This window comes from Gigantopelta aegis, chromosome 8 (genome assembly GCF_016097555.1).
Source record: "Gigantopelta aegis isolate Gae_Host chromosome 8, Gae_host_genome, whole genome shotgun sequence".
Lineage (NCBI taxonomy): Eukaryota > Metazoa > Mollusca > Gastropoda > Neomphalida > Peltospiridae > Gigantopelta > Gigantopelta aegis.
The window spans coordinates 26,214,493-26,241,886 of record NC_054706.1 but is presented as its reverse complement, the minus strand read 5'-3'; the positions used below and the strand labels follow the sequence as shown (position 1 = coordinate 26,241,886).

Genomic DNA, 27,394 nt, shown 5'->3' with positions numbered 1-27,394 from the left:
GTAATGTACGCTGCTTTTCAGACTCGTCAGATTGAAATTACGTGCGCTGTACGAGCGCGATCGCACCAGCGCACCTTAAAAAGCAAGGTCTGGTATTTTGTACAATAATATTATAAATAATATGCCGAAAAGGTCTACTGGCCCTTGATTAATTTGGTTGAGTGTATCATTTTATTACATCTTTTGTGAGAGTAGAAAAAAGTATTTTCACCAACTGGTTGCTTGCTATGAAAACTGCAACATTAAAGGGACATTCCCTAGTTTTTGAACACTAAGGTATATTTTTCACTATTAGAGCCGTTTATGATCACTGAACTCAAACATTTTTTTTTTACTCGTATTTTATTGTTTAGACTATCCATTTTCATACAACCGAAGTGTTTCTGGTTATCCTGGTGTTTCGAATACCACAAAATGCATTTTTCATATTTTTAAAAACGCACGTGCGTATGAAAAGTAACTGTTACGGAGTCACGTTGTAGTCTATTTTTAAGGGTATTTCAACGTCACAGACTCTTGTTACATTCTTGTTGTATCAAAATGTGTTACAGGTTTGTAAATTAACCAAACTTAGTGTCCATTTTTACGGCTGAAAAATTTGCCCTAGTGTTTAAAAACTGGGGTCTGGCCCTTTAAATGTAAAAATAAATTATAATTATAAATGTAATATGAAGATACACTTCACTTACGTGTTTAATTAAAAGGTAACCTTTGATAGCACTTGAAATATACCCACCAATGTCCGCAATTAATGTCACCATCTGTAACCTGAATAGCCTTCAACGGGCAATTGCTGGCATTTAATGTCACATTCGGTGCCATGAATTACATACAATGGAGCTTGTCATAAATTTACCATGACATTCCCTTATAATCAGGCAAGGCGGAAGCAAGTGAACATATAGGGATGGGTGCTGACTGACAGATCGAGTTTACAAAGCCCCAAGGAGTTTTAAGGGGTTCCGGGGGGGGGGAGGGGGGGGGGCAGATTCCCCTTGAAAATCTTGAAAACTACAGTCTTTTCATACTGTGGAACTTAAAAAAAAAAAAAAAAAAAAAAAAAAATTATTTTTATTTTTTATTTCCAAAACATTTTTACTTTTCTTCGTACCAAACCAAACTGAAATTAATTACAAAAAACACTTTTGTAGGAGGATGGGACGGACTATAGATGTCCTGAAATGCAGTAGATCTGTATTCGTCAAGTAAAATTCATCATGACAAAGTTATTTTTCACGATGTATAATTTTTGTGAACATATATATATATATAAACACCACAGTGATGTATGATAGTGTTGGATCAAAGGAAATAATTATTTATAATGAACAACTTACCATCCAATAAAACAAACAATTATTTTCGAGCTGCTATGTAGGACTATGGTTTGACTTAATTGGTAGCGAATTTACGTTAATTCTAGTGCATGGGAGCATTCTATCCTGGAAACGTTTAAGAACTTGTATTTTATGAAATGCAATTTTGCTGAAATTCATCAAAACAAATACGGGTAAATGCAAACGTTTTCACGATGCATAATTTGTCATTACAAGAGTACATTTATATTCGGAATATATTAACACCACAACCATGTAGCAAACTGTTGGATCAAATTAAATAATCACTTACAATGGACAATTCATTACAATTACAATAGCAAATATCATGGATAATTGTGTTTTTTTTATCAGTTTATAATGTATTATTTTCAGGTTACTATAAATGACTTTATGTTTAAAAACAGAATTGAAGTGGTATGACTCCCTTGGTTTACGTCAGTATGGGGGATTCGTATGCATGCAAATAACATGGTATGTGCTATCCTGTCTGTAGAATGATGCATATAAAATATCCCTTGCTACTAATGGGAAAATGTAGCGGGTTTCCTCTCCAAGACTATACGTCCAATAGTCGATGATTAATAAATCAATGTGCTCTAGTGGTGTTGTTAAACAAAGCAAACTTTAATATTATAGCCACGTCTATGTTGAGTGACAAAGATGGCGATTCTCATTGCCGTTGAATTTATGGAGTTAAAGGGACAGACCCTTTTTTTTAAAACACTAAGGCATATTTTTCACCCGTAAAAATGGACACTAAGTTTGCTTAATTTACAAACCTGTAACAAATTTTGATACAACAGAGTGAAACAAGAGTCTGTGACGGTGAAATACCCTTAAACATAGACTAAAACGCGACTCCATAACTCTTACTTCTCAGACGCACGTGCGTTTTTAAAAATATGCAAAAAAATAAATTTTGTGGTATTCGAAACACCAGGATGACCAGAAACACTTCGGTTGTACGGAAGTGGATACTCTAAACAATAAAATATGAGTAATGTTTGGTTTCAGTGAGAGTGTTCTACACTCGGTTTTATAACTTACTCTTCTTTGGCTAGTGGACAAAAATTTGTTACTAGCCAAGCTTAAAATGTTACTCGCCACAGTGTGAAACTACTAATTTTGAATCATTTATGAATGTGTTGTAACCATCATAACATTATAGATGACTTATGCTGCTAAATTAAATAAATAGCTTGAAACAGTGAAATTGTTTAGTTTTCACTCAATCATGAATTTGAAATGAGGACCATTTCAGAATTGATCGCATGAGGGAGGTGGGAGGGACTGTAATTATAATTTTATGCCTCATATGACTGGTATTGTTTTTTCCTACATATCCTACCGTTTAACTAAAATATTATTTTGTGGGTGGTGGGTATACCAAAAAAACAAAAACTGTCTCCCCTCATTTGATTTATGCCAGCAACATGCTTGCTAATTTTTCTACAATAGGTATAGTGCATTGTGTCAGTATTATCGCCATGCTGAAGCCACAGAAACTTGAGTTTCATTAAATTTTCTACGTTTTTTGGCTGGTTCTGTTTTGGATTCAGCTGCAGATTTCTCAGATTGGCCTCAATTAATTTGACTTTTCAGTACTTGTTTCACCTGTCTCGTCTTCTTGATTAGCATTTGAAGTTTTAGATATTCGTTTTGCTAAATAATTGTAATATTTTAACATTTTGCCGCTTTGAAAGTTTTCGCCGTGCTTCTACATGGTGGGTGGAAACAGCGCATACGTCTACACAGCAAGAAAAAAGAAACGAAAACGCTAACTGGGGCTGCATTCGATTTGAACGATTGTAGGTGTGCGTAATGGGTTAGCAGATCAAACGCAACACTTGTGTCCGTTCAATAATTACATAGTGGAAACTTTGGCAGGTCTATTTTTCACCCTGATCCACATAACATTTTGTAACGTTAAGTCTACCATCCCTTCTAAAATTATGTAACACTTTGTCACCCCGTCCACTTTTCACTGCCAAAGTTATGCAATTTAACCAACATTATTCGGTTTGCTTTTTTTTTTATTATTATTATTATTATTTTAAATAAATAATTGATTAAAAATGCATCTAATAGAAAATATGGCCATGTATGGTTGCCGGTATTTAGTTTATGCTTTAAAAAAATCACTTTGTTTTAAAGACGTTGTCGGTAAGTAAATCTTGACCAACAACCCCTCCCCTCCCCCATAACGTTTGTAGCGCATTGCATGGTGCATCAAAGAGCGTTACGTAACTGTTGAAATACTCATTTTGTAATGCATTGTTTAATAATCAGTCTCCATTATGCACGTTTGATTACAACGTGTATAGTATGAACAGTGAGTGAGCAACCTTTACTTGATTTTGTACTCGTGTTCTCCAATCGAATGCAACCACCACTAATGTACCATAGTGAATCGGTTATGTATAGTACAATACAGTATTCGGAACTTCTTTATTACATACATGATCCAGAAATCGATATCATTTGAGATATTCCAAATGGTTGTCTGCATTAAAATAACACATCAATCGAAATATCTGGATTGTTTTCGCAAGTATCTGGATTGTTTTCGCCAAATTACTAAAATCAACGATGAGTTCCGAATTGTAACGACAATTAATACGGAATTCATAGTGATCAATCGGACAACTTCGTAAATAGCGAAATGTTCCGACTGCACAATGGTGTCAAATAATTTCATTTGTTTTCGCTGCTAGGACTCTGAACGCACATGGCAAATACTTTAATACTTAGACGTTTTTGGAGTCAGTCGCCAGATGGCGACCATAATAAATTCAATCAGTCGCCACGCCAACATTTTGGTCGAACTGGCGACCATTTTGGTCGCAACGTAGAACATTGCAGTGATCATAAACGGCTCTAATAGTGAAAAATATGCCTTTGTGTTTAAAAACTAGGGAATGTCCCTTTAATCATGTGTAGTTATCACGTAGTTTACATACGTCATCTGTCCTGTGATTTGTCGATGACCTTTGTAAGACGGTCATCGTCCTGTGATATACTGGTCGTACTGTCATCTTGGAATGTCTTCCAGGGGTGTGTTATGACATACATGCACAATACACCGCTACTGTATTCTATATACATTCCAATGATGTGTCCACTCTTGAGTTACGTTATGTTATGTTAGGTGAGTTAGAGTAGGTTTATGATGTGTTGTGTTATGCTGTGGCAATAATTAAATATTTATGCTGTATAGAAGCAAAATATTATACCTCGTATGAATCACGTATTATCGTACCTTTAATAATTGAACAGTTCGTAGCTGGTGGTTGTTGTTTTGCAGATGTCCAAATTGGTCAGGCTTTTACTGGTGGCGCTTCTTGGGTTATACTTTTTAAAGAATATATTCATGGGGGAGTGTTTTTATTGTTTTGATTAGTTTTTTGACACTTCGACACATTGTTTAATCAGCATCTAAAATGTTACAAAAGTCATAATACTGAAGACTTGATGTACTACGTCACACGAGAAAGCTCCTACCGTCCAAACAGTTCTTCCAATAACAAGTGAGTTAAAATTGATATTTCTCCAAACGATGAATAGCACATACCACAGTCTTTGATATACCGGTCGTGTGGGTTTTGGTTGGAATGGGAAATATCAGGTCCACTGGGGCGGATAGATCCTGCGAACCATCGTATCTCAGAGGAAAACTCTACCATTGAGCTGTATCCTCGAGCTATGCATATCAAAACATTTGTTTTGTTTAACGATACGACTTGAGCATATTGATTGATTGATCATAGGCTATTTGATGTCACACTTTTAGGACTGAATTTACGAAGCCTGTTTTTTTAAACTCCGGTGTTTAAGCATTGTAAATGTATGTAGTAATACGCGTGTAAAAGAAAGAAAGAAATGTTTTATTTAACGACGCACTCAACACATTTTATTTACGGTTATATGGCGTCAGACATATGGTTAAGGACCACACAGATTTTGAGAGGAAACCCGCTGTCGCCACTACATGGGCTACTCTTTCCGATTAGCAGCAAGGGATCTTTTATTTGCGCTTCCCACAGGCAGGATAGCACAAACCATGGCCTTTGTTGAACCAGTTATAGATCACTGGTCGGTGTAAGTGGTTTACACCTACCCACTGAGCCTTGCGAAGCACTCACTCAGGATTTGGAGTCGGTATCTGGATTAAAAATCCCATGCTTCGACTGGGATCCGAACCCAGTACCTACCAGCCTGTAGACCGATGACCTAGCCACGACGCCACCGAGGCCGGTTAAACACGCGTGTAAGACATACACTGGCTTTGTAAATTCGGCCCTTAATAATTCTGACACGTAGTCTTCAGAGAAAACCTTCTACATGTTCTCATTAGCAGCAAAGGATCTTTTATAAGCACTTTCACACAGACAGGACAGCATGCACCACGGACTTTGATATGTCAGCCGTGGGGCACTGTATGGAATTGGAAAAACCTATCAGAGAATGGGTCCACCGAGGAGGTTCGATCCTGCGACACCAGCACCCCAGGCGAGCGCTCTTCTGGCTGCTCCAAATCTAACCCCGATAATAACAATATAGTAAGCCAATGCTACAAACCTCAAGGAAAAGACTGATAGCAGAAATTCGTGTTTATCTTGTGAATGTTTTTTTGTCTACGGAAATTTTTTTCCGACAGTTAGGCGTTGATTAGCCTGTTGGCACAAAACGTGCATCTTCCCGGTGGAAGGAAAACAACATAAACGGATTTCCGATCAGCTACCTGATATACACACCTAACCTGATGCTCGATGCTACCATTTGCACGTCTAAATGTTCTAGTTATACGATGGTCTAGGTTGGTGCACGTGTTGTGCATGAACGAACTCGCACTGCCTTGAGACCACGCCATGTTTACCTGCAAATATCATACACATCGATAGTAATTGGTCTTGTGGTCGGCATGCAGGGGAGTACCCATGGGGAAAGGGGAGTTCAGTTCTCTCGCATAAGGTATATTAAAAAATACCCCTTTTCTAATTTTGGTTTTTAGTTTTAGCTATGAAAGAAGACTTTATATTCCGGTGCTCTGATTTGATTTGTTGTTGCCCTCCACCACCCCCCCCCCCCCCCCCCCCCCCCCATTGGGATTCGAACAGGCACATGATTTTGAGGTGTAGCTTTGGAAAGGTCTTAAAATTAATGGTAGACTTGAAAAGGCTTTGAAACTTGTAGTTTGTCCATGAAAAACCCTTGAATGAATGAATAATCACATTTATTGGGGTGGGTTTAAAAAAAAAAATCAAAAAAATCAATGTGCTCTAGTGGCGTCGTTAAATAAAACAAACGAATGAACAGCTTCCAGCCTTGAAAAAGCCTTGAATTTCATTTGGCGTGGTTCATACAGCCATTCACCAATCTCCCCGGTCAATTGTTTTAGGTTAGGTACGGTCCTGAGACATAATTCAATAAACACCTGCAACTTTGACATCTAGCATTTCAATGCAAAAATTCGTGCAAGAACCGCAGTGCAATGCAAAACGCACACAAGAACCGCAGTGCAATGCAAAAATCACACAAGAACCGCAGTGCAGTGCAAAAATACATGCAAGGACGATGTTGTGTTGCTTGAGAAAGCTTTGTGAATTGGCCCTCCACCCCATTGCCGTCTGGTGATAGTAACTGGGCAGTACAGAATCCAGAAAAAGAGGTCTGAAGTAAACCTGCATATATACGTCTTCTCTCGAGCATTGTAACTTAGAAGCATGTTCTCGAATCCCTTCTTTCTCTAGGGATTTTGAACTGTTTACTCTAACAAACGTGTGCGTTGAACGATGGCGATAAGCGATTGACCGCTCTGGGCCTCCGGGGACATTTTCTACATTAGATGTACTTAGAAGCAAGTCTACAATTATACAAATTCTATTGAAAAAAAAGTCATTAGTGGGAGAAGAAAGTGTCTCCGTCAATACCTATGATGGACATGCCTAAACTTTGAATGGATATATCAAGTTGAAGTTGTTTTTTTTTAGTGACACAACTAGAGCACATCGATTTATTATATCATCGGCTTAAGGTGAGCGTTTTACCACTAGGCTACGTCCCGCCCCTGAATGGACATATAGGCATGGCAAAGATTTGGTTTGCTTTGAAACTGTACTGAATATTGTGGTTAGGTATTCCATGTGAACCCTCTTTTCAGAACAATCCTAGATTTTCAACTAAATCGGGTAATACTATTGCCGTGATGGAGTGTCTGGGTGTTGGTATGGGTAATTTCTGGCGTGCTTCGACCAGAAAGCTGTTCAAGTAGGCCTATCCGTTGGTACAACCTCTGACCACGCCAGAGAGACACTGAATGGTGCACTGTCAGCTATACTGTCTTTTTATGTTTGGTGTATTGGGCGTTTTGCAAAGACGAGGAACATGGAGATGAAAGGGGTGTAACATAAATTAAAGTTGATGAAATGATTGTGAATTAATTTTTCTCAGATTATAGGGGCGAGACGTAACCCAGTGGTAAAACGCTCTCCTGATGCGCGGTCGATCTAGGATCGATCCCCATCGGTGGGCCCGTTGAGCTATATCACATTCCAGCCAGTGCTCCATGACTGGTGTAACGGCAGCGAGTTTCCTTGCTAATTATTTCCGTGGTCCTTAACCATATAATCGTTAATTAAAGTGATGAGTGTGTCGTGTGATCAAACATTCCTTCCTTGTTCCCCCCATATATACAGTGTGTATATGTAATATCTCTGTCTCTTAGAATGTGCTCTCCCTAGAGACCCATTAGCCTAATTCTCTGGAAACAAAACATTACCAGCATGCCCAGTTGCCACTTGTAAATCTTGTCACTCACTCGAGCAGGTTTGTCTTGGTTCATCAGCAATCGGTTAATATCCTTATCAGCATAGGAATGTTTGGGTAACAGCACCCCAGCACACAGTTCAGTCAACATCTCTTACGCGTTTAAATATTTGTGTTGGAAATGCAAAATATGTGCTTTAAATCGTAGACAAAGGGTGTGTCGGAAGAGCAGAGAGACGGACAGACAGACGGACGGAAGAGTAGGAAGAGATAATGACATACGGCATTAGTCTTCCCTCGTAGCGTCGATATGACGAAAACTTAAATTTGCTCGGTGATTTAGATTAGACGCATCTAGTAATGGATCTTTAAATACGGTTCTTAATTTTTTTCATACTATGTAATTTACTACAAGTTATTTATTTCCGAGCCGATTGATTTGTAAATTACACACAAATTGTATTTCTTTGTTATTTCCAAAACACTTTCACTTTTCTTCTTATATCAAACCAAACTGAAATTATTTACAAGAACAACATTTTAATAGAATGATGGGATGGACTATAGATGATCTACTCTAAATATTAAAAACGTTCGCGATATTGGTCATATGTCTCTGAAATGGGACTAGTGGAAAAGAGGTATCCGTAAGGTCTACTTCCTCTTTCCGGTCATACTGTATATGAGAAAGAAACAGCTTGAAAAGAACTGGAAACTATTATCTAAAACATTGATAGTTTTGTGCTCTGAATATGAGAAAATAGCGTGTAAAGCCAACCGAAGATACACATACACCCTCACCTACTCCACCCCAAAAAAGAAAAAGAGACCCCTCCCCCCCCCCCCCCAAAAAAAAAAAAAAAAAAAAAAAACCAAAAAAAAAACCCACCTAAGGAACAGCTCTCTACTTCCCCTTTCCAACTAACCTTCCTACCGGCCCGGTCACTGACTTGAAAATACGAAACATTAACTTGTCTTTATTGGTGGTGTCTTGTATTACCAGACTACATTGCTTTAATGCGACTTTACTATTGGCTTCCTTCCCAGAAACTGTATTAACCACGACAGACTCCAACCTGACCCTGCCATGCATGCTGCCAAACTGGCACATTACAAACCACCGCGGCTGTCATTCTAAAACCAATGATTTTTGCTCTTCTGTTACTGCGCGATGCAATAGGAACTTGACCTTCATCTTAGGAACCCGACCTTCATCTCATGAACCCGATCTTCGTCTGCTAATACATGCAGACGTGTTTGCAGATAAAGTTAAGTAATGATACGGCTTTCGTGGCAAAATTACGGGCTCGCATGTATTTCGATTGTGCTTAACATGATAGCTGTGGCGCTACTTTTTATCGGGGTAATTATTTCCTGGTTCTGGAAATCATCTGTGCGGGTTTTTCTTTAAAGTGGTTACAGTTGTGTGTGCGTTTGTCTCGCTATAGGTGCGTTTCCACGGGGTCAGTTGTGTAAACGATTTTTAGCGGGCGATTTTTGGTTAGAGCTCTGTCCTACGGAAGAGGTAGGAGAATTTTATAAAAAGAAATATTTTCATACCTGGTTGATCTGATAGAATAGATAGATAAAAAAAAAGCCAACATGTTTTGTTTTATTTCGTTAAATATAGTCAGGGTATTGGAAAGAAATACCTCCTACCTCTGTAATTTCTAGACCATTAGAGCACATTGATTAATCATTTAGTAATTTTGACATATAGCCTTAGAGGAAACCCGCTTCCTTTATCCAAACATCTTGTATATGCATTTTCCCCCAGACAGGACAATACATACCACTGCATTTGATATACCAATTATGGGTAACCATACTGTTCGAGGATGTTGGACCCTACGATCCAAACACTTCAGGCGAGCCCTCTAGGGTGTATACTACCAAATTCAATCCCATAGACGACAATAGTAATATGTGGCTAAAACTCCCACCTGCAGCGTATCAATCCACATAAACGCCACAGATATAAATACTACCACCCTCACCATTAAAGTGAATCAGAAAAAATTGGAGGTGAAGCTGCTCATTTCTGAGATAATGTGTAGCGTCTATGACTACTCAAGTTAGCACAAAAATGGAATACTTTTTTTTTTTTTTTTTTTTTAACAGATACCCCATACATGTTTCAAGCACAAGGCTACTTGACACAGTGGTACTAAATTGCACACATTTTTTTGCCCAGATGAAACTTTCTTTCTTTCTTTTTACAACCAACACACTCACATTTATCACCAATCACAGAACTTGTGGTGTTCACTTCTCTATCAAATGTTGGGTGCATCTCCAACTTTGACCCAGCCGGAAGTTATTTGGTTTAGTACTACCTCTACCGATTGAGGTAAATCTCCGAGAAAGATTTAAAATAAAACAATACAAATACATTTTAAATACTGAATCATTAAAGTTATCGTGAAGGATTTAGCTCAGTCGGTTGAGTGCTCGCATGAGGTGCTTGCGTCGCAGGATCGATCCACCTCGGTGGATCCATTCAGCTGATTGGGGGTTTTTCTCGTTCCAACCAGTACATCCCAACTGGACAAAGGCCGTGGTATGTGCTTTCCTGTCTGTGGGAAAGTGCATATAAAAGATCCCTTGCTGCATTAGGAAAAATGTAGCGGGTTTCCTCTGATGACTACGACTCAGAATGACCAAATGTTTGACAGCCAACAGCCGATGATTAATTAATCAATGTGTCCCCACTGGTGTCGTAAAAAATAAAAACAAACTTTAAACATAGTTACCAGAGTCTCACATCTCTGACATCCAATAGCCGGCTTTCTTCATTAATGGTTTCATGGTCATTTATTCATTACAAACTGCCTATTTCTCGTTCCAGCCAGTGCACCACGACTGGTATATCAAAGTCCGTGGTATGTGCCATCCTGTCTACTAATGGAAAAATGTAGCGGGTTTCCTCAGTCAAAATTACCTAATGGTTAACATCCAATAGCCGATAATTAATAAAGTATGTGCTCAAGTGGAGTCGATAAACAACAACAGAACAAAGCTTTCATAACAGATTGCACAATTGTTGGAGATTAAATGCTTTAGGTTTTCTCACATTGCATTTGAATTGTGTTCTACAAATCGTTTCTAAAAGTCATACAGTAAGACTGCCCATTTGCCACATGTTGGATTCATTAACGAAATTTAAAGTATATGTACCGTTTCAGTGAAACGATTGAATTTCCGAATCAAGACGGTAGGTAGAGCGCACCTGTCCATAGGCGAGAATTGATGCTTGAAATTAAATTAGTTACAGTATATGAACATTTGATTTCATTTGTTTTGGTTTTTTTTTTAAATCTTCGTTTTTTGTATAACGCACGAGCGTGCGAAGGTACTTCGTGTGTGTATGTATGTGTGAGCGTGTGTGTGTGTGTGTGTGTGTGTGTATGTGCATGCGTTTGCGTGCGTGTGTGCATATGTGCATATGTGTGCATGTGCATGTATGTGTGTGTATGTGTGTGTTTATGTGTGTATGTATGTGTGTGTATGTGTGTGCGTGTCTGTGTCTGTGTATCTGTGTGTATGTGTGTGTGTGTGTGTATGTGTGTGTATGTATGTATGCGTGTGTAACGTGTGTGTGTGCGGGTATTATGTGTGTTCATGTGTGTGTGGGTTTTGGGGGGGGGGGTTGTGGGTTTTTTTGTTTGTTTGTTGTGTTGTGTGTGTGGGTTTTTTGTGGGGTCTTTTTTTCTGTTGAGATATAATCAATGTCATATTTTGGTGCGATGATTCCGATGTGACACACTATATACAGTGATATATTTACTATCATCCATGTTATAAAATAAAAAAAAAACCCTTCCGAATCAATAACACTCATGTTGTTTTAACTTCAATATATATGCCCCTGCGCGTGCTGTAACCTCACCGTGGTGCAGTGGTGTAACATTCTCTTTGAGAATGGCCAGTACAGCACAAATTGAACTTTTGAGTAAAAGTCAGTATCTATCTGTGATATTTGTATTTTTGCACAGTTCTTTACACTGGTTTTATTTAAATCTTGAATTTTTATATTGGTGTTGATCATCACATTGTTTTTGCGTTTACCATAGTTTGACACTCAATAGCCGATGTATTTTTTGTGCTGGGGTGTCGTTAAACATTCATTCATTCATTCATTCATTCAATATATATGCAGGTTTATAATGAACATAATATGTCTCTTGATGCTTTCAATTAGAATATATTCTGACAATACTTTATATAAACGCTACTTATATGGACTCTGGGTCATACTAAGCCTTGAATAACGGCCTGAGCGTGACGTAGCCCAGTGGTAAAGCGCGCGGTCGGTCTGGGATCGATCTCCGTCAGTGGGCCTATTGGGCTATATCTCGTTCCAGCCAGTGCACCACGACTGTTATCTCAAAGGCCGTGGTATGTACTACCCTGTCTGTGAGATGGTGCATATAAAAGAACCCTTGCTGCTAATCGAAAAGAGTAGCCCATGAAGTGGCGACAACAGGTTTTCCTCTCTCAATATCCGTGTGGTCCTTAACCATATGTCTGACGCCATATAACCAAAAATAAAATGTGTTGAGTGCGTCGTTAAATAAAACATTTCTTTCTTTCTGAATAAGGGCCAGGACCCATATTCACAAAAAAGTGTAAATTTACGTCTACGACTAGCACTTACGTCTGCCGTAGATTTACGTTTACGTGCAAGAAGCACCTTATTCTCAAAGATGGTCGTAAATGTAAACGTAACTTATTTGGATGTAAATCTACGATTTAACACTCTCACTGGAGTAATTAATAAAAACACATTAGAAACGATGGCTACCGAGTAAATAACAAATGCGCAAAACGCAATTTTGTTTGTCGTCTGCTAACAATAACATTGCGAACAGTGAACCATGGCAGTTTGGTATTGGTGGGTATCCGCGTTTTGGTACGAACTTGAGGACATTTCTTAAAAAGGAAAAGATAACTCAGGAGAATTTGGCCGAGTCAAAAACATCCGTTCGATCACGAACAAAAATATCGCGTTCGCCATCGCAAACTGCTTCATTTATTGGAAATACTGCTAGTTTCCGTAAATAATAGTAAATAACGGCGATCGTGCTTGATTTATTATGTGTACACAACTTACGTGCAGCGTTAGTTGCAACCTGAGGCACTCATATTTACGTCCAACTTTACACGTAACTTACGTTTTCGTTGTTTCGTGAATAGCTCTTCAGTCGTAGATTTACGTTTACGTGTAAAACTAGGCTTACGATATTTTGTGAATATGGGTCCTGACCCACAAACTCGACTCTTGGAATGTTCTGCCGTTATGTGTCCTACATAATTAATCATAACTAGGACACCAGGCATGAGTTTCTACAACCATGACACACCGGACATGGCGGATTACTCTTAATTGTTCGTATACAAAGCAACCCATAAACTTCACTTTGTTTTATAACAAGCATGGCAACCCAGAAATGAAAGCATGACGGTCACTGGGTTAAAGCACCAAAGGTCACTCGTAAATAAATGTTTGGTAAGGCCACATAAAAATTAGTTGTTGAGCGTCCCCTGCCACCTACCCGAAATAGGAAGGAAGGAAGGAAGGAAATGTTTTATTTAACGACACGCTCAACACATTTTGTTTTACGGTTATATGGTGTCAGACATATGGTTAAGGACCACACAGATATTGACAGAGGAAACCCGCTGTCGCCACTTCATGGGCTACTCTTTTCGATTAGCAAGAAGAGATCTTTTATATGCACCATCCCACAGACATAATAGCACATACCACGGCCTTCGATGGTACCAGTCGTGGTGCACTGGCTGAAGCGAGACAATCTCACACCGACCGCACGTCAAGCGAGTGCTTTACCACTGGGCTATGTCCCGATCCCGAAATATTGAAGAATGCTAGTTCGCGCGGTGAAGTTCTTGCCTGGTAGAGTGTTTTCCATTTTTAACAATTAAATAATAACCTTCCCTCTTCTATCATTTTTTTTTTGGGGGGGGGGGGTGGGGGTGTGGGGGGGGGGGGAGGACGATCACCAACTAAATTTTAAAAACTGGCCTAATAACACCTCACCTCTGTTTTAATTAAGAGCTATTGGGTACTAAGTATTAATAAGGCTGTAACCTGACCATAATCATTGGGGGGGGGGGGGGAGGGGGGGGGGGTCATTACTGTTATATTACTACTAAGTACCTTGCCCGAGGTCAAACACTAAATGTGTCACAGGACTTTTGAAGGTTTTATAAAACTGTGACATTCTATACACCAGATTACAGCATTTTTCTAGAACTTTGGTCACAGGTTCAAACCTGCTCGGTGGATCCATACTCTTGATTGGGTTTTTCCCTGTCCCATGCAGTACCCCACGACTGGTATATCAAGGGCCGTGATATGTGCTGTCCTGTTTATAACAAACTGCATATAAAATATATCTTGCTGCTAATGCGGGTTTCCTCTGAAGAGTACAAGTCAAAATTGCCAAATGTTTTACACCCAATAGCCGATGATTAATAAATTAATGTGCACCAGTGGTGTCATTAAACAAAACCAAATTTAACTTTTGTTCTAGAACTAAACAACAGCGAAACTGGAACACCACTGGCCCTAATCGTCAGCGATATTTCTGGGGAAGGGGTTAATTGGTGGTTTGCTGTTATTTAAAGTGACAGACCCTAGTTTTTAAACACTACGACGTATTTATCACTATTAAAGCCGTTTTTGATAATTTTACATTGTAGTATTTAGAATATTAATTTTCGTACACCTGAAGTGGTTCTGATCATCCAGGTTTTTGTAATACCCCAAAATGCATTTTTCTTAATTCTAAAAACGCACGTTCGTCTGAGAAGTAATGGTTAACGAGACACGCTCTAGTTATTTTTAAAAAGGTATTTCCCTGTTTAAATATCACATACTTTAGTTTCTCTTGTGTTATAACCTTATCCATATGTGTGTTGCGGGTTTGTAGATTAACTGAACTTTGTGAGCATTTTCATGGGCTGAAAGTAGGGTCTATCCCTTTAAATAAGCAGATTTACCCACAAAACACTCCGAAGTTCATCCTTTGGATCAACGATTGATCCCGATTCTCCACTGATGACGTGATTATTATATTCCAGGTGACAGCCAGGAGCATAGCGGAGAGGCGGGGAATGAGGCCAGGCGACGGAATCCTCAAGATCGGTCACGAGCCCGCTGTCTACCTCGACCATCAGCAGGCCAAGATGGAGATCATCCGAGCCGGAAATGAACTCGACTTCTGTGTGCAACGGTAACGGGTTTTGTTGCTTAATTTATATTTATATATTTATTTTTAGGGGTGGTGGGTTGTGCGTATTTATTTATTTATTTTTAAGGGGAGGTTGTTTCTTGTTTTGTTGCTTTTTTTGTTCTCTCTCTCTCTCTCTCTCTCTCTCTCTCTCTCTCTCTCTCTCTCTCTCTCTCTCTCTCTCTCTCTCTCTCTCTCTCTCTCTCTCTCTCTCTCCTTTTCTTAGGTTTTTAAAGGGTAGGGTTGTTATGTTTTTTGGGGGTGGGGGTAATTACGTTTGCTTTGTTTGGGGTTTTTTTTTTTTTTTTTTTTTTTTTTTTTTTCATGCATATGAAAAAAGAGTTCTTTCTAATAAAGCAATTTGTGGTATAGATCTATAGCACTGACAGATGGGCAGGTTAAAATTAATAGCAACACTTTGGCCACAGTGAATTATAATTTTCAAATAACTAAATTTTCACAACTATCACAAATTATTGCAGTTGTTTAAATATATCCATAACCCTATAATTGGCAAAGAGTTGATGAATCACCAATTATATACTAATACTAAAATGACAATCTCTCTTTCTCCAGCAATGCTGTAACAACTGGCATCGACAGATCCAACGAAACGCAACGTTCCAACTCGCCCGTCGACGAGGCGACGACCTTCAAAGGCTTCATCAACCCCAACGTTCAGTCCCGGTCCTTCAGGAGGATCTCCGACTCGCTTTTTACAGAGGCGCCAGAAGCAGGTGAGCTGATCAGAAAACACGAGTCACTAGCTTAACCATCTGAGCAAAATCTAGACAAGGGTCCCGTTCCACGAAGCATTCTTTTAGTGTCTTATGCACTCACGATGGTCTTAGCGCTAAGATCGCATCGTGGAACGGGGTCCTGGTCCAGATGTTTTTCAGGGCCCCATTTCACTAAACATCGTAGGTTTACGTCTGCTACAAGCAGTTATACCGGTCGTTCATTTACACATGTTTGGCATAATTTTCACGCAGAGAATTACATCATTACGGAAGCTGGAGTATTTTAAAAGACAAAATAAAATGAAATATGTGTACTTCTAACTATATTTGTTGAACTATAATAGTAATAAAAATTGTGGTTTAGTCGTAGATTTACGTTTACGTGCAAAACTAGGCTTACGATGTTTTGTGAAATTGGGCCCAGGGCTCTAATAGAAAAGTTCAAAATCTAGACCCAAAGACAGAATCAGGTAGGATGATCAATGATAACAAGACACTAGCTTTCCCATCTGGGTAACATCTGGACCAGGGCCCCGTTCCAGGAAACAGTCTTAGCACTAAGATCACCTGGAGTGCATACTCACCCTATATGGATTTACGGTGATCTTAGTCCTAAGATCGCTTCGTAGGACGTGGCGCTTGGCTCTAATACATGCATAAAAGTTCAAAATGTAGACTCGAGACTTTAATGATTTATTGTCCATTAAAATAGCATGTGGTTAAACTCTGGAAACGTTTCCAAAGTCTTGAGTCTGTCCTAAACACATCTCCAGTTCTAGAGGTATATACTTATTATGCATTTTGAGTTATGGTAGAGCAGGACGCAGCCCAGTCGTAAAGCGCTCGCTTGTTGCGCGATCGGTCTAAGAAAGATACCCGTTGGTGGACCCATTTAGTTATTTCTTATTCCAGCCAGTGCACTACGACTGATGTATTAAAAACCGTGGTATGTGCTATCCTGTCGGTGGGATGGTGCATATATAAAAGTCCCTTGCTGCTAATGGAGGCAGGTAGCGGGTTTCCTCTCTAAGACTATAATTGTCGAAATTACCAAATGTTTGACATCCAGTAGCCGATGATTAATAAATCAATGTGCTCTAGTGGTGTCGTTAAACAAAACAATCTTTAACTTTTTGGAGTTATGGTACTACAAACTACGAAACGACCAGAAACACAATGAACTGAATTCATAATGTATCTAGAACTAGACGCTGAAAGTAATGTGTAATTTAACGGTAAAAAAGTTGTAATAATTAAAAATACTTTACATTTCCAAAATCTGGATTTATTAACTTAACTACTTTAATTACTCTCATATCTTAATGTTCATGTTTGTGGCATGGTTCGATAATATTATAACACTGATATGTGTATATACAATATAGCACCTTCGAAAACATTGCAAAATAATAATTGACTGAAAAGTGTATCACGACTTTGCATGGACTTACAATAATTGACTTGAAAGCTTATAACATAAGTAAAATAACAGCATGTCACGACTGTGTATGGACAACAATTGACTTGAAAGTATCACGAATTTGTATGGACTTATAATAACTGACTTGAGAGCTTATAACATAAGTAAAATTTCAGCACTGTACAACTTTGTATGGGCTTACAACAATTGACTTTAAAACTTATACCATAAGTAAAATAAAAGCGTCTCACGACTTTGTATGGAATTATAATAATTGACATGAAAGCTTATATCATAAGCAAAATAACAGCTTATCACGACTTTGTGTGGATTTTTATTATATAACATTTAGTGAAATATCTTAAAATATCAGTGAAATAAGTGTTATCAATCACTCAGTGACGATAACACATTTTAGAGTGAAAATTTCACTACTGTGTTAACGTTACTGTAGAAAGTGTTACCTTCATTGTAAAAAAGCCGGAACTATTTTGCTGCTGGCATTTTAAAAATAAAGGTAAATTGCCAAAAGTTATATAATAAATAGAAAATTTCATGTTTTTTGTCAAATATAATTTATATCTCATCTCATGAACTTTGCAATCCTATCAAACTCGTCGCGCCTGCGCGACTCGTGAGATATAATAGCAAACTTCACTCGATGAGATATAAATCATATTTGACAAAAACATGAAATATCCGTTATATAATAATTGACTTGAAAGTTTAGAACATAAGCAAAATAACAGCGTATCACGACTTTGTATGGACATACAATAATTGACCTGAAAGCTTATATTGTAAGCAAAATAACAGCTTATCACGACTGTGTATGGACTTAAAGGGACATTCCTGAGTTTGCTTCAATTTTTAAGATGTTATTGACTAACAGAGACTTTTTAACGATTGTAATTAAATATCAAATATATTTTTCTGCATAAAATATTAGCGGCTGTATATTAAACGTGTTTCAGATTGTTCTAATATTTGTACTAGGTTAAATTTCATTTTATTTCCTAAAATATTATTTTTTCGTACGTACGAAATTATTTAAAGACAAAATCCAATTTGGGCTTCTTACAAATATTAAGACGACTACAAACAAATTGAATATACAGACACTGATATTCTGAAGAAGAAAATATATGTAATATGTACGTTTAATCGTAGAACTATTTTATTAGTCGTAAACATCTTACAATGCAGCAAACTCAGGAATGTCCCTTTAAAATAATTGATTTTAAAGCTTATAACATAAGTAAAATACCAGCGTGTCACAACGTTGTATGGGATTATATATAATAATTGACTTGAAAACTAGCATGTCACGACTTTGTATAGACTTGTACTATGTCACAGGTACCCATACATCCGAAGATCAAGTATTTGAACATTTCTATCCCCAAGCCAGGTAATGTTGCTTTCATTCATCCGTGGCATGGGTTCTCATCTCGAGCTGTTTTAACAATACCCTGGCTTTGCTTTAATGCTGTTCCATTCCTTGTTATTTTGGAGTTTGTTTTGGCTTCAGCACCTTCACCAACAAGGAAACAGTAAAACTACAACTCTTAACACAATGCATCTTCGTCAGCGATATTTAGTATAGCTTTAGTATATTTTTTGCAGGTATTGTACTTCGTTCAATAGCAGAATTGAAAAGCTTTTTAAAATGTGCATATATTTAAAAAAGGAAAGGCTGACTACTTTATTATTGTTTCTAAAATGATTTTGTCCTTACGTGTGATATTAGTGCATCATTTTGCAGAGGAAGTCTTAAATGGGTTCCGCGCATGCGCAGTCATCGTCATTTTGCATGGCGGTTTTCCACACTGTATGAAGATATTTCCCTTGAATACCATTTAGTGCCATGCCTGTTTTGGATTTTATTCATTTTCATTTTCTTTCTTGGTTTTTTTTAATTGTTTTCAATTGTTATTAGTTGACTTAACATGGTGTACCGGCCTCGGTGGCGTCGTGGCAGGCCATCGGTCTACAGGCTGGTAGGTACTGGGTTCGGATCCCAGTCGAGGCATGGGATTTTTAATCGAAATACCGACTCCAAACCCTGAGTGAGTGCTCCGCAAGGCTCAATGGGTAGGTGTAAACCACTTGCACCGACCAGTGATCCATAACTGGTTCAACAAAGGCCATGGTTTGTGCTATCCTGCCTGTGGGAAGCGCAAATAAAAGATCCCTTGCTGCCTGTCGTAAAAAGAGTAGCCTATGTGGCGACAGCGGGTTTCCTCTAAAAACAGTGTCAGAATGACCATATGTTTGACGTCCAATAGCCGATGATAAGATAAAAAATCAATGTGCTCTAGCGGCGTCGTTAAATAAAACAAACTTTACTTTTTAACATGGTGTAGTGAACTGCTACACCAGATGGAGAATGACAGAAGAAATAATTTTTTCATGTGATAAAATTAGATAGGGTAGTACATACCACGATTTTTGTTGTATAAAAATAGCAATTAATTAGGTATCAAACATGGATTGTAGCTGAGACTCACCAAACGTAGGCGGAAGCCTACACGAGTGAGGGAAATGACGTGTTGATAGCCTACTACGGTCGATCTACAACACATAACTATACTCAACAACAAAAAGAAACGCGAATATAATTTAGAACTGTGATATTAAATTTACTTTTTTTTTAGAGAAGAGATTAAGAAGTACAGGCTGATATAGCATTTATTATTTCAGAGAACTAATCTTTTGTAATGTAGTAAACTTATTCTAATGATATGATTTGAGTTTGTTTTGGTCTTTAGTATAGTAACAATACACTTTTAAAGTTTCCCTTTATCGTTTATATTCTGCTTACTTTCTTATTTTTTCTTCTTGTTTTATTAAAAAACAAATTGGGGGGTGGGGGTGGGGGTGGGTAGTTTGTTTTCGTTATTGTTCTGAGTTTTTGCATGTTACATTATTTGAAGTAAAAATAATAATTTTGTTTTCTCCAAAGCGTGTGAAAGTGTCTTTGAAATAATAGTTGCCTATTAATTACGATTCGGCCTTCTTACCTGTGTGGGGTCATTGTGGTTTTTATCTAAGCATTTACCTGCATATTTACCATATTTGATTTATTATTATAAGTCAGAATGTTACTTTTTTTGATATTGTATAGTTCTATGGTAATCTTCTTTGTTAGAGAACAATAATTTTTGCTAGCAGTTTGTTTTTAAAGTTGCTGCATTAAATGCATTGTAAAAACAAGTCCCTGTCAAAAACGTATGTACAATTAATTCTTAACATATATTTTAATTGATAATAAATGATTCCAGTGAAGTGGGACGGGCCGTAGCCAAGTGGTAAAGCGCTCGCCTGAAGCGCGGTCGATCTAGGATCGATGCCCGTTGGTGGACCCATTTAGCCTTTCTCGTTCCAGCCAGTACACCACGACTGGTATATCAAAGTTCGTGGTATGTGCTATACAGTCTGTGGGATGGTGCATATAAAAAGATCCCTTGTTACTAATGAAAAAAATGTAGCGGGTTTCCTCTCTAAGACTATATGTCAGAATTACCAATTGTTTGACGTCCAATACCCGATGATTGTTAAATCAATGTGATCTAGTGGTATTGTTAAACAAAATAATATTTAACATTAACCTTTCCAGTGAAGTGCGGCGTACCATTAGTTAAATCCCTTCCCGCCATGTATTATGGCCGTTTTCCGTTTGCGCGGTTTTTAGCGCTATATGCACGTCGCGCGGGATCAGCACGCGGAACGACGTCGCGTGAAAAAATATATTCTGTGATTTAATATCAAAAGCAGTGTTTCCGTATGACAGGCGTGGTTTGCAGTACAAGGAACAAGGCGTTATTAGTCCCCTACAGGTACAACCAGAGAGAACTGTAGCTTTCATCTCAGTGTTTCTGTCTGTCTATCCGTTTGTCTGTACGTCTGTCTTATATGTAATTTCTCGGACTTTTTTTTCTCACAATGCCTCAAGATATTGAGCTGAAATGTTATGTTTACCTGTAGCATTATCATATACTGTTACAGATCAAGTTTGACTTTTATTGAGATATGCACATTTTTGAGTTATGGCCCTTGAATTTAGAAGATATGAAAATTAGTTTTCTGGATGTTTTTTTGTTGTTGTTGGTTTGTGGGGTGTTTTTTTCAATTCCTCAAAGTATTGAGCTGAAATTTGTGTATTGCTTTATCATAATATACTGTTACAAATCAACTTAGACGTTTATGGCGATTTACTAATTTTATTACAGAGTTATGGTCCTTGAACTTACGAGATACGAAAATTTGTTGAGCCGGGCAGGGGACATGTATTGCTTTAGCAGTACTCTTAGTATGTTTGTTTTCAGTAATGAATTAATGCAGGAACAATTCCGTCAATATCAAAACAATGCTTGCTATTCTCGATACATATAGAATATGAGGTTATTACGTTTTGATATCGTGGTTATTTGGCGAGGTTTAGATAACGGTGTAACAGACGAGCTTTAGTTAGCCTGTTACACCGTTATCGAACCGAGCCAAATAACCACGATATCAAAACGTAGTAACCTGGTATTTTTTTTTTTTTATCATGCAACCCCTTTCAAGTTATATTTTTGTAATATGTTTCAGTCAAAAGCGGTATAGAAACTATTAGTTTTATCGTGTAGAAAGTACTTTCGGAAGTCGGACAATAGCAGGTGCCCAAAAGCATCTTGGGAATGGCATTTGTATCTTAGCTGCCAAAGCCAACCATAGCATTCTTAAATATCGCAAATCCCTTTTATATACTATGAGATGATTTATGTATAATATTTTAACTGTATATAGCTTATTGTTTTATTTGTGCTGCCATTGTTTTAACTGTATATAGCTTATTGTTTTATTTGTGCTGCCATTGTTTTAACTGTATATAGCTTATTGTTTTATTTGTGCTGCCATTGTTTTAACTGTATATAGCTTATTGTTTTATTTGTACTGCCATTGTTTTAACTGTATATAGCTTATTGTTTTATTTGTACTGCCATTGTTTTAACTGTATATAGCTTATTGTTTTATTTGTGCTGCCATTGTTTTAACTACTATATTGAGTTCTTTTCTTTGTTTGTCTTTTTGATACTTTTAACGAATACTCATCATTACTCATTACTCATTTTATAATTTATGTTGCTTGCACGTGTGTGTGTGTATATATGTATATATATATATATATATATATATATATATATATATATATATATATATATATATATATATATTATTACTTTTTTCTATTGTTTTTATGCTGATTTTGGGATGTGGTTTGTTTTATGTCAAAACTAAACTTTTTTAAACCATATTTATTCAACTAAATGAAGTGGATCGGCAAACAGGCAATACGCCTATATAAATGCCTCTCCACAAGATGATGTAACAAACTGTAAACATTTCAATGAATGACATAAAATATAACATTACAAAAATATCATTTCAGCCATTACATACAAACTACAAATACTGGGATGGGTTTAAACATACAGTACACATATTTGAATCAAGCCAAGAACTAGCGCACGTAACTAAACATCACTCAAGACATATGTTTTTTTCTCCTTCTTTTAGCTGATTAGAACCCATCACCTTCTAAGCCAGAGCCGCCGTGATATGGAAGTCCAGCGATGTGTGTGTGTGTGGTCCAGAGTGAATTCTGCTTCAGTAAGCATACCATCACAGTCTTCCTTTGCATCCAAGCGACCAAGTCTACCATCAGCAATAAAGCGAATCTCTTCTTCACTGCTTTCAATTGTTTCCCAGAGCACCACGAATCTTACCTGGCTGAAGTTAACATGATATTGTCTGAGATTTGTGAACCAAACTGTGAACAGGGGCTGATGCAGAAGGGACACTCTCTTCTGTGTAGCATGATTTTTGTAGCTCCACCTTACGTTTCAAATGTTAGGAAATCTAAATATCTTCTTGCAGTTGACTGCTTCCAGTTTCCAAGAGCACCGTGAATCTTACCTTAACATGTCTGTGAACAGTGATTGATTCAGAAGGTACCCTCTCTTCCGTGCAGCATGGTATTTGGAGCCCCCCCCCCCCCCCCTCACACACGCACCCTCACGTTTCAAATGTTAGGAAAGCTAAATAATTAAAATGAAATGATGCCTGTAGCATCTACGAACCATTCAGTCGCATGCGCAGGTAATTAAGCAGGGGGTCTAGACTGTTGCGAATGAAGCTTCCGTGTGTGTGTGGGGGGGGGGGGGGGGGGGGATGGGGGTTATGCTCTCTCAGAAAAATATTTTAAATAAAAATAAACTTCTCTTGGAGCAAGAAGTGGTTTTAACCCCCACCCTCACCCCACCCAACTGCACACGTGTCTGAACTAGGTGTATAGTAGCCTTTGTATTGAAGTTAGTTAGTTTTACACGTAATGCAATAAAATCCGGGAATAAGTCCAGGCTGTCTGTAATCGTTCTATAAAATATCCTCTTCCCTTTTTCAGTAATTAAGTTTCCCCATTAAAGCGGCGTGCATAATGCTAAATATTTTCTGGCTACGTCCCTGTAAGGTACTCAATTCTATCTCATTTTAAGTTTAAATTCTCTTGTCCTGCATGCTATAGTCTGTTTGTATCAAAATGGAACCGATGAATTGGCATGTAACTATAAACTAAATAATGCTAAAACTTGTGTAAAACATTTTTAAGCTTTAAACTCATACCAACTTTCATAGCATTGTAAAAAAAAACCCACCCACATTTGTATGTAAATAAAATATTTCTTAACAAATTAATATCAAATTATACAAATTAAAGCTAATTGAAATTCAGGAATGAAGAATTGTATAATGCGTGTTCACCTGCATTGTTATTGGTAATTGATTAGTGAAGGCGGATCTCAGAATATTGACGTCATACACTGAATTAAATATGACGACAACTGCTAGCTCTTTTATTATTGCTTAAGATACCTACACCAGTCATAAGTATTTATCTCCTCCTAGTTCACAACTCCTTTCGATGGACGCCTCATAAATTAAAGTCGCATACCCTAGTTTCAACCCCCATTGAAAATGGACTCTAAGTTTGTTAATCTAAACACATGTGACACATTTGGATAAAGTTACAACATAGTGAAACAAGAGTCTGTGACGTTGAAACGAGTACACACCTTTTAAAAATCGACTAGAGCTCGTCTCCATAACCATTACTTCTCCGAAGTAGATGTGTTTTTAAAAATATTAAAATAGCCTTTCGTGGTATTATAAACACCATGATGACCAGAAACAAAACTCCGGATGTACGGTAATGAATAATCTAAAGAATAAAATCTAAAGTGATGACTGATTTCAATTAAAACAAACGGCTCTAATTGTGAAAACTACGCCGTAGTGTTTAAAAACTAGGGTCTGTCACTTTAAATCTTTACACTACAACTGCTGTCACACAAATTAGGGTTGCTTGTGTCCTGCCTAGATGTTAAATGTTTTACAGTTCAAAACATTATTTACTTATAAAACTTTCATTCAGATATACATGTATTGCAGTTTGGTGAGACTGATATATACATATGTTACCTAAAAATGTTATAGGTATGTTTGAATAAATATTACCTATATGTATCCTGTTGATCATGTTCGTATTGTATTGCGATAATAGTATTATATGTATTGACAACAGTATTTCAGTTTTGTACCAGCACTGTTTGCAAGCTGATATCTTCTTGTTAAACCATGTCTTGACGAAAAAAGTACACTCTTATCTTACTACTAATAATTGTTATGATCGAACATGTTGTCAGTTGATGTGGAATGTTTCATATGTTGTTTACTTTGTATAAAATGTGTTTTTTTTATAAGACAAGCGTTGTTGTTTTTGTTGCAGCTCAGCTTGTGTAGAATATGTGTTGGCTAGCAATGGTGCTTTAAAAACATAGTACGGTATCTCCAGTTGCAAAGTATGTCCCAGGCGACGATTCAAGAGGGAGAGTGCAGGGGGTGAGCACCACCTTTCCCAATTACAAAAGGCCCTAAAAAAGACAATGTTATCAAAGTAAATTACTGTACAGTGAATATATACTCTGTCAAAAATGAAACGCATAGGTGATAGGGAAAGAAGAAAAGTGTTTGATATTAGAACATATCGGGGTTTTGTACAATGTTGCTGAATGGGACAGCATTCCCAAATGCACCCTAAAACAAATTTAACACACGTGCGACAACTGCAGGAACTCGGCGTGAAATGGTCAGATTTTGGTGAATGTACGTGAAACTCAGGTAAAATATTGTGGTAGTGATGGGTATTTAAAGCTGCAATGCTCGCAATGATGCCTTATTTCCATTTCGACGTAGACAAGTTACAAGATGCCCAGACTAAGCCTGCCGAATCGAAACATTGCAATAGGCCGCCTCCAGTAAGGTGAATCGCAGTCAGCAGTCGCACGCCAAATGAACGTCCATCAGAGCACCATTTTACATCTCTGGGACAGGTACCAGCAGTTTCAATCAGCTGAAGACCGGCCCAGAATTGGAAGACCTCGCATAACAACTGCAGCACAAGATCGCTACATCCGGGTTCTGCACTTGCGTCACCGAACTGCCACAGCAACGAACACTGCTGGACGCATACCTGGTTTGAGAAGGGTGTCTGCACAAACCATTCGGAACCGACTTCAAGAAGCTGGTTTTCGGGCTAGGAGACCGTATATTGGCTCCGTCCTGCCACTGGTGCACGAATGTACAGGGGTGGAACTTGGGAAATTGGCGGCGAGTATGGTTCAGCGACGAGTCACGTTTCCTTCTACAGTGACGTGATGGACGACAACGTGTTTACAGACGCCGCAATGAACGTTTTGCCAACAACTGCGTCGCCCATGTTGACAGATTCGGTGGAGGTAGTGTCATGATGTGGGGAGCCATCTCATACACCGGCAGAAGTGAACTTGTGTTCGAACAAGGCAACCTGACAGCTGTACGCTACCGGGATGAAATTCTTCGCCGTCACATGCTTCCCATTTTGTATCGACAGAGAGAACTCTTTCAGCAGGACAATGCCAGGCCGCATACAGCACGTGTAACAATTGATTTCCTACAGAATGAGAACATTAATGTGCTGCCATGGCCATCAAGATCGCCAGATCTCAACCCCATTGAACATCTATGGGACGAACTGGACAGACGTGTGCGCCAGCGTGACCCAGAGCCTCAGATGCTTCCGCAACTGCCACATGCACTGCAGGAAGAATGGGCTAGGATTCCAGGTGCCCGGATTCAGAGACTCATTCAGTCTATGCCAAGATGTCTCGTAGTGATTGCTGCTGCTGGTGGCCACACAAGGCACTGATTTCAGCGCCCTCGTGAGACGCTGTTTGGTGACGAAAACGCCTCCACTGCCGTCATTCCATAGCAAGAACATTGTCACATACTCATGTCAAATTTGACTGTGATACGATAATAAATAACGAAATTATTCCACTTTGTATTAAACAGATAATTCCATGAATATTTCGCCTATGCGTTTCTTTTTTGATAGAGTATATTTATTGTTAGTGTGGGACATGTAATATCTTGGCTTGGTGTTTCAGTTAAAGTGTGTTTTTGTTTAACGACGCCACTAGAGCATATTGATTTATTCATCATCGGCTATTGGATGTTAAACCCGCTACATTTTTCTATTAGTAGCAAGGGATCTTTTATATGCACCATCCCACAAACAAGATACTATATACCACGGTCTTTGATATACCAGTCGTTGTGCTCTGGTTGGAATGAGAAATAGCCCAATGGGCCCTCTGACGGGCATTGATACCAAACCGACCGCGTATTAAAGCGAGCGCTTTACCACTGGGTAACATCTCACTCCCTTGGTGTTTCAGAGGACGGTGACCATATTATAATGCCTGTTGGTGAACTTTTCAATACAGTGGGGGG

General features: G+C 38.2%; 1 protein-coding gene across 2 annotated transcripts in view; it reads left to right on the top strand.

Moving 5' to 3' along the window:
• LOC121379871 (PDZ and LIM domain protein 2-like) overlaps window positions 1-25,323 on the top strand; it is a 40,570-nt gene extending 15,247 nt beyond the window's left edge. The window contains exons 2-5 of one of the 2 annotated variants that reach the window (XM_041508530.1): window positions 15,213-15,364; window positions 15,938-16,098; window positions 18,881-18,932; window positions 23,084-25,323. In XM_041508530.1, coding sequence (XP_041364464.1) covers window positions 15,213-15,364; window positions 15,938-16,098; window positions 18,881-18,932; window positions 23,084-23,087 — 369 coding nt within the window. In that variant the 3' untranslated portion in view covers window positions 23,088-25,323. The remainder of the gene's footprint in view (window positions 1-15,212; window positions 15,365-15,937; window positions 16,099-18,880; window positions 18,933-23,083) is intronic. The other variant, XM_041508531.1, reaches the window with a different exon arrangement.
• Window positions 25,324-27,394: the final 2,071 nt, after the last annotated feature.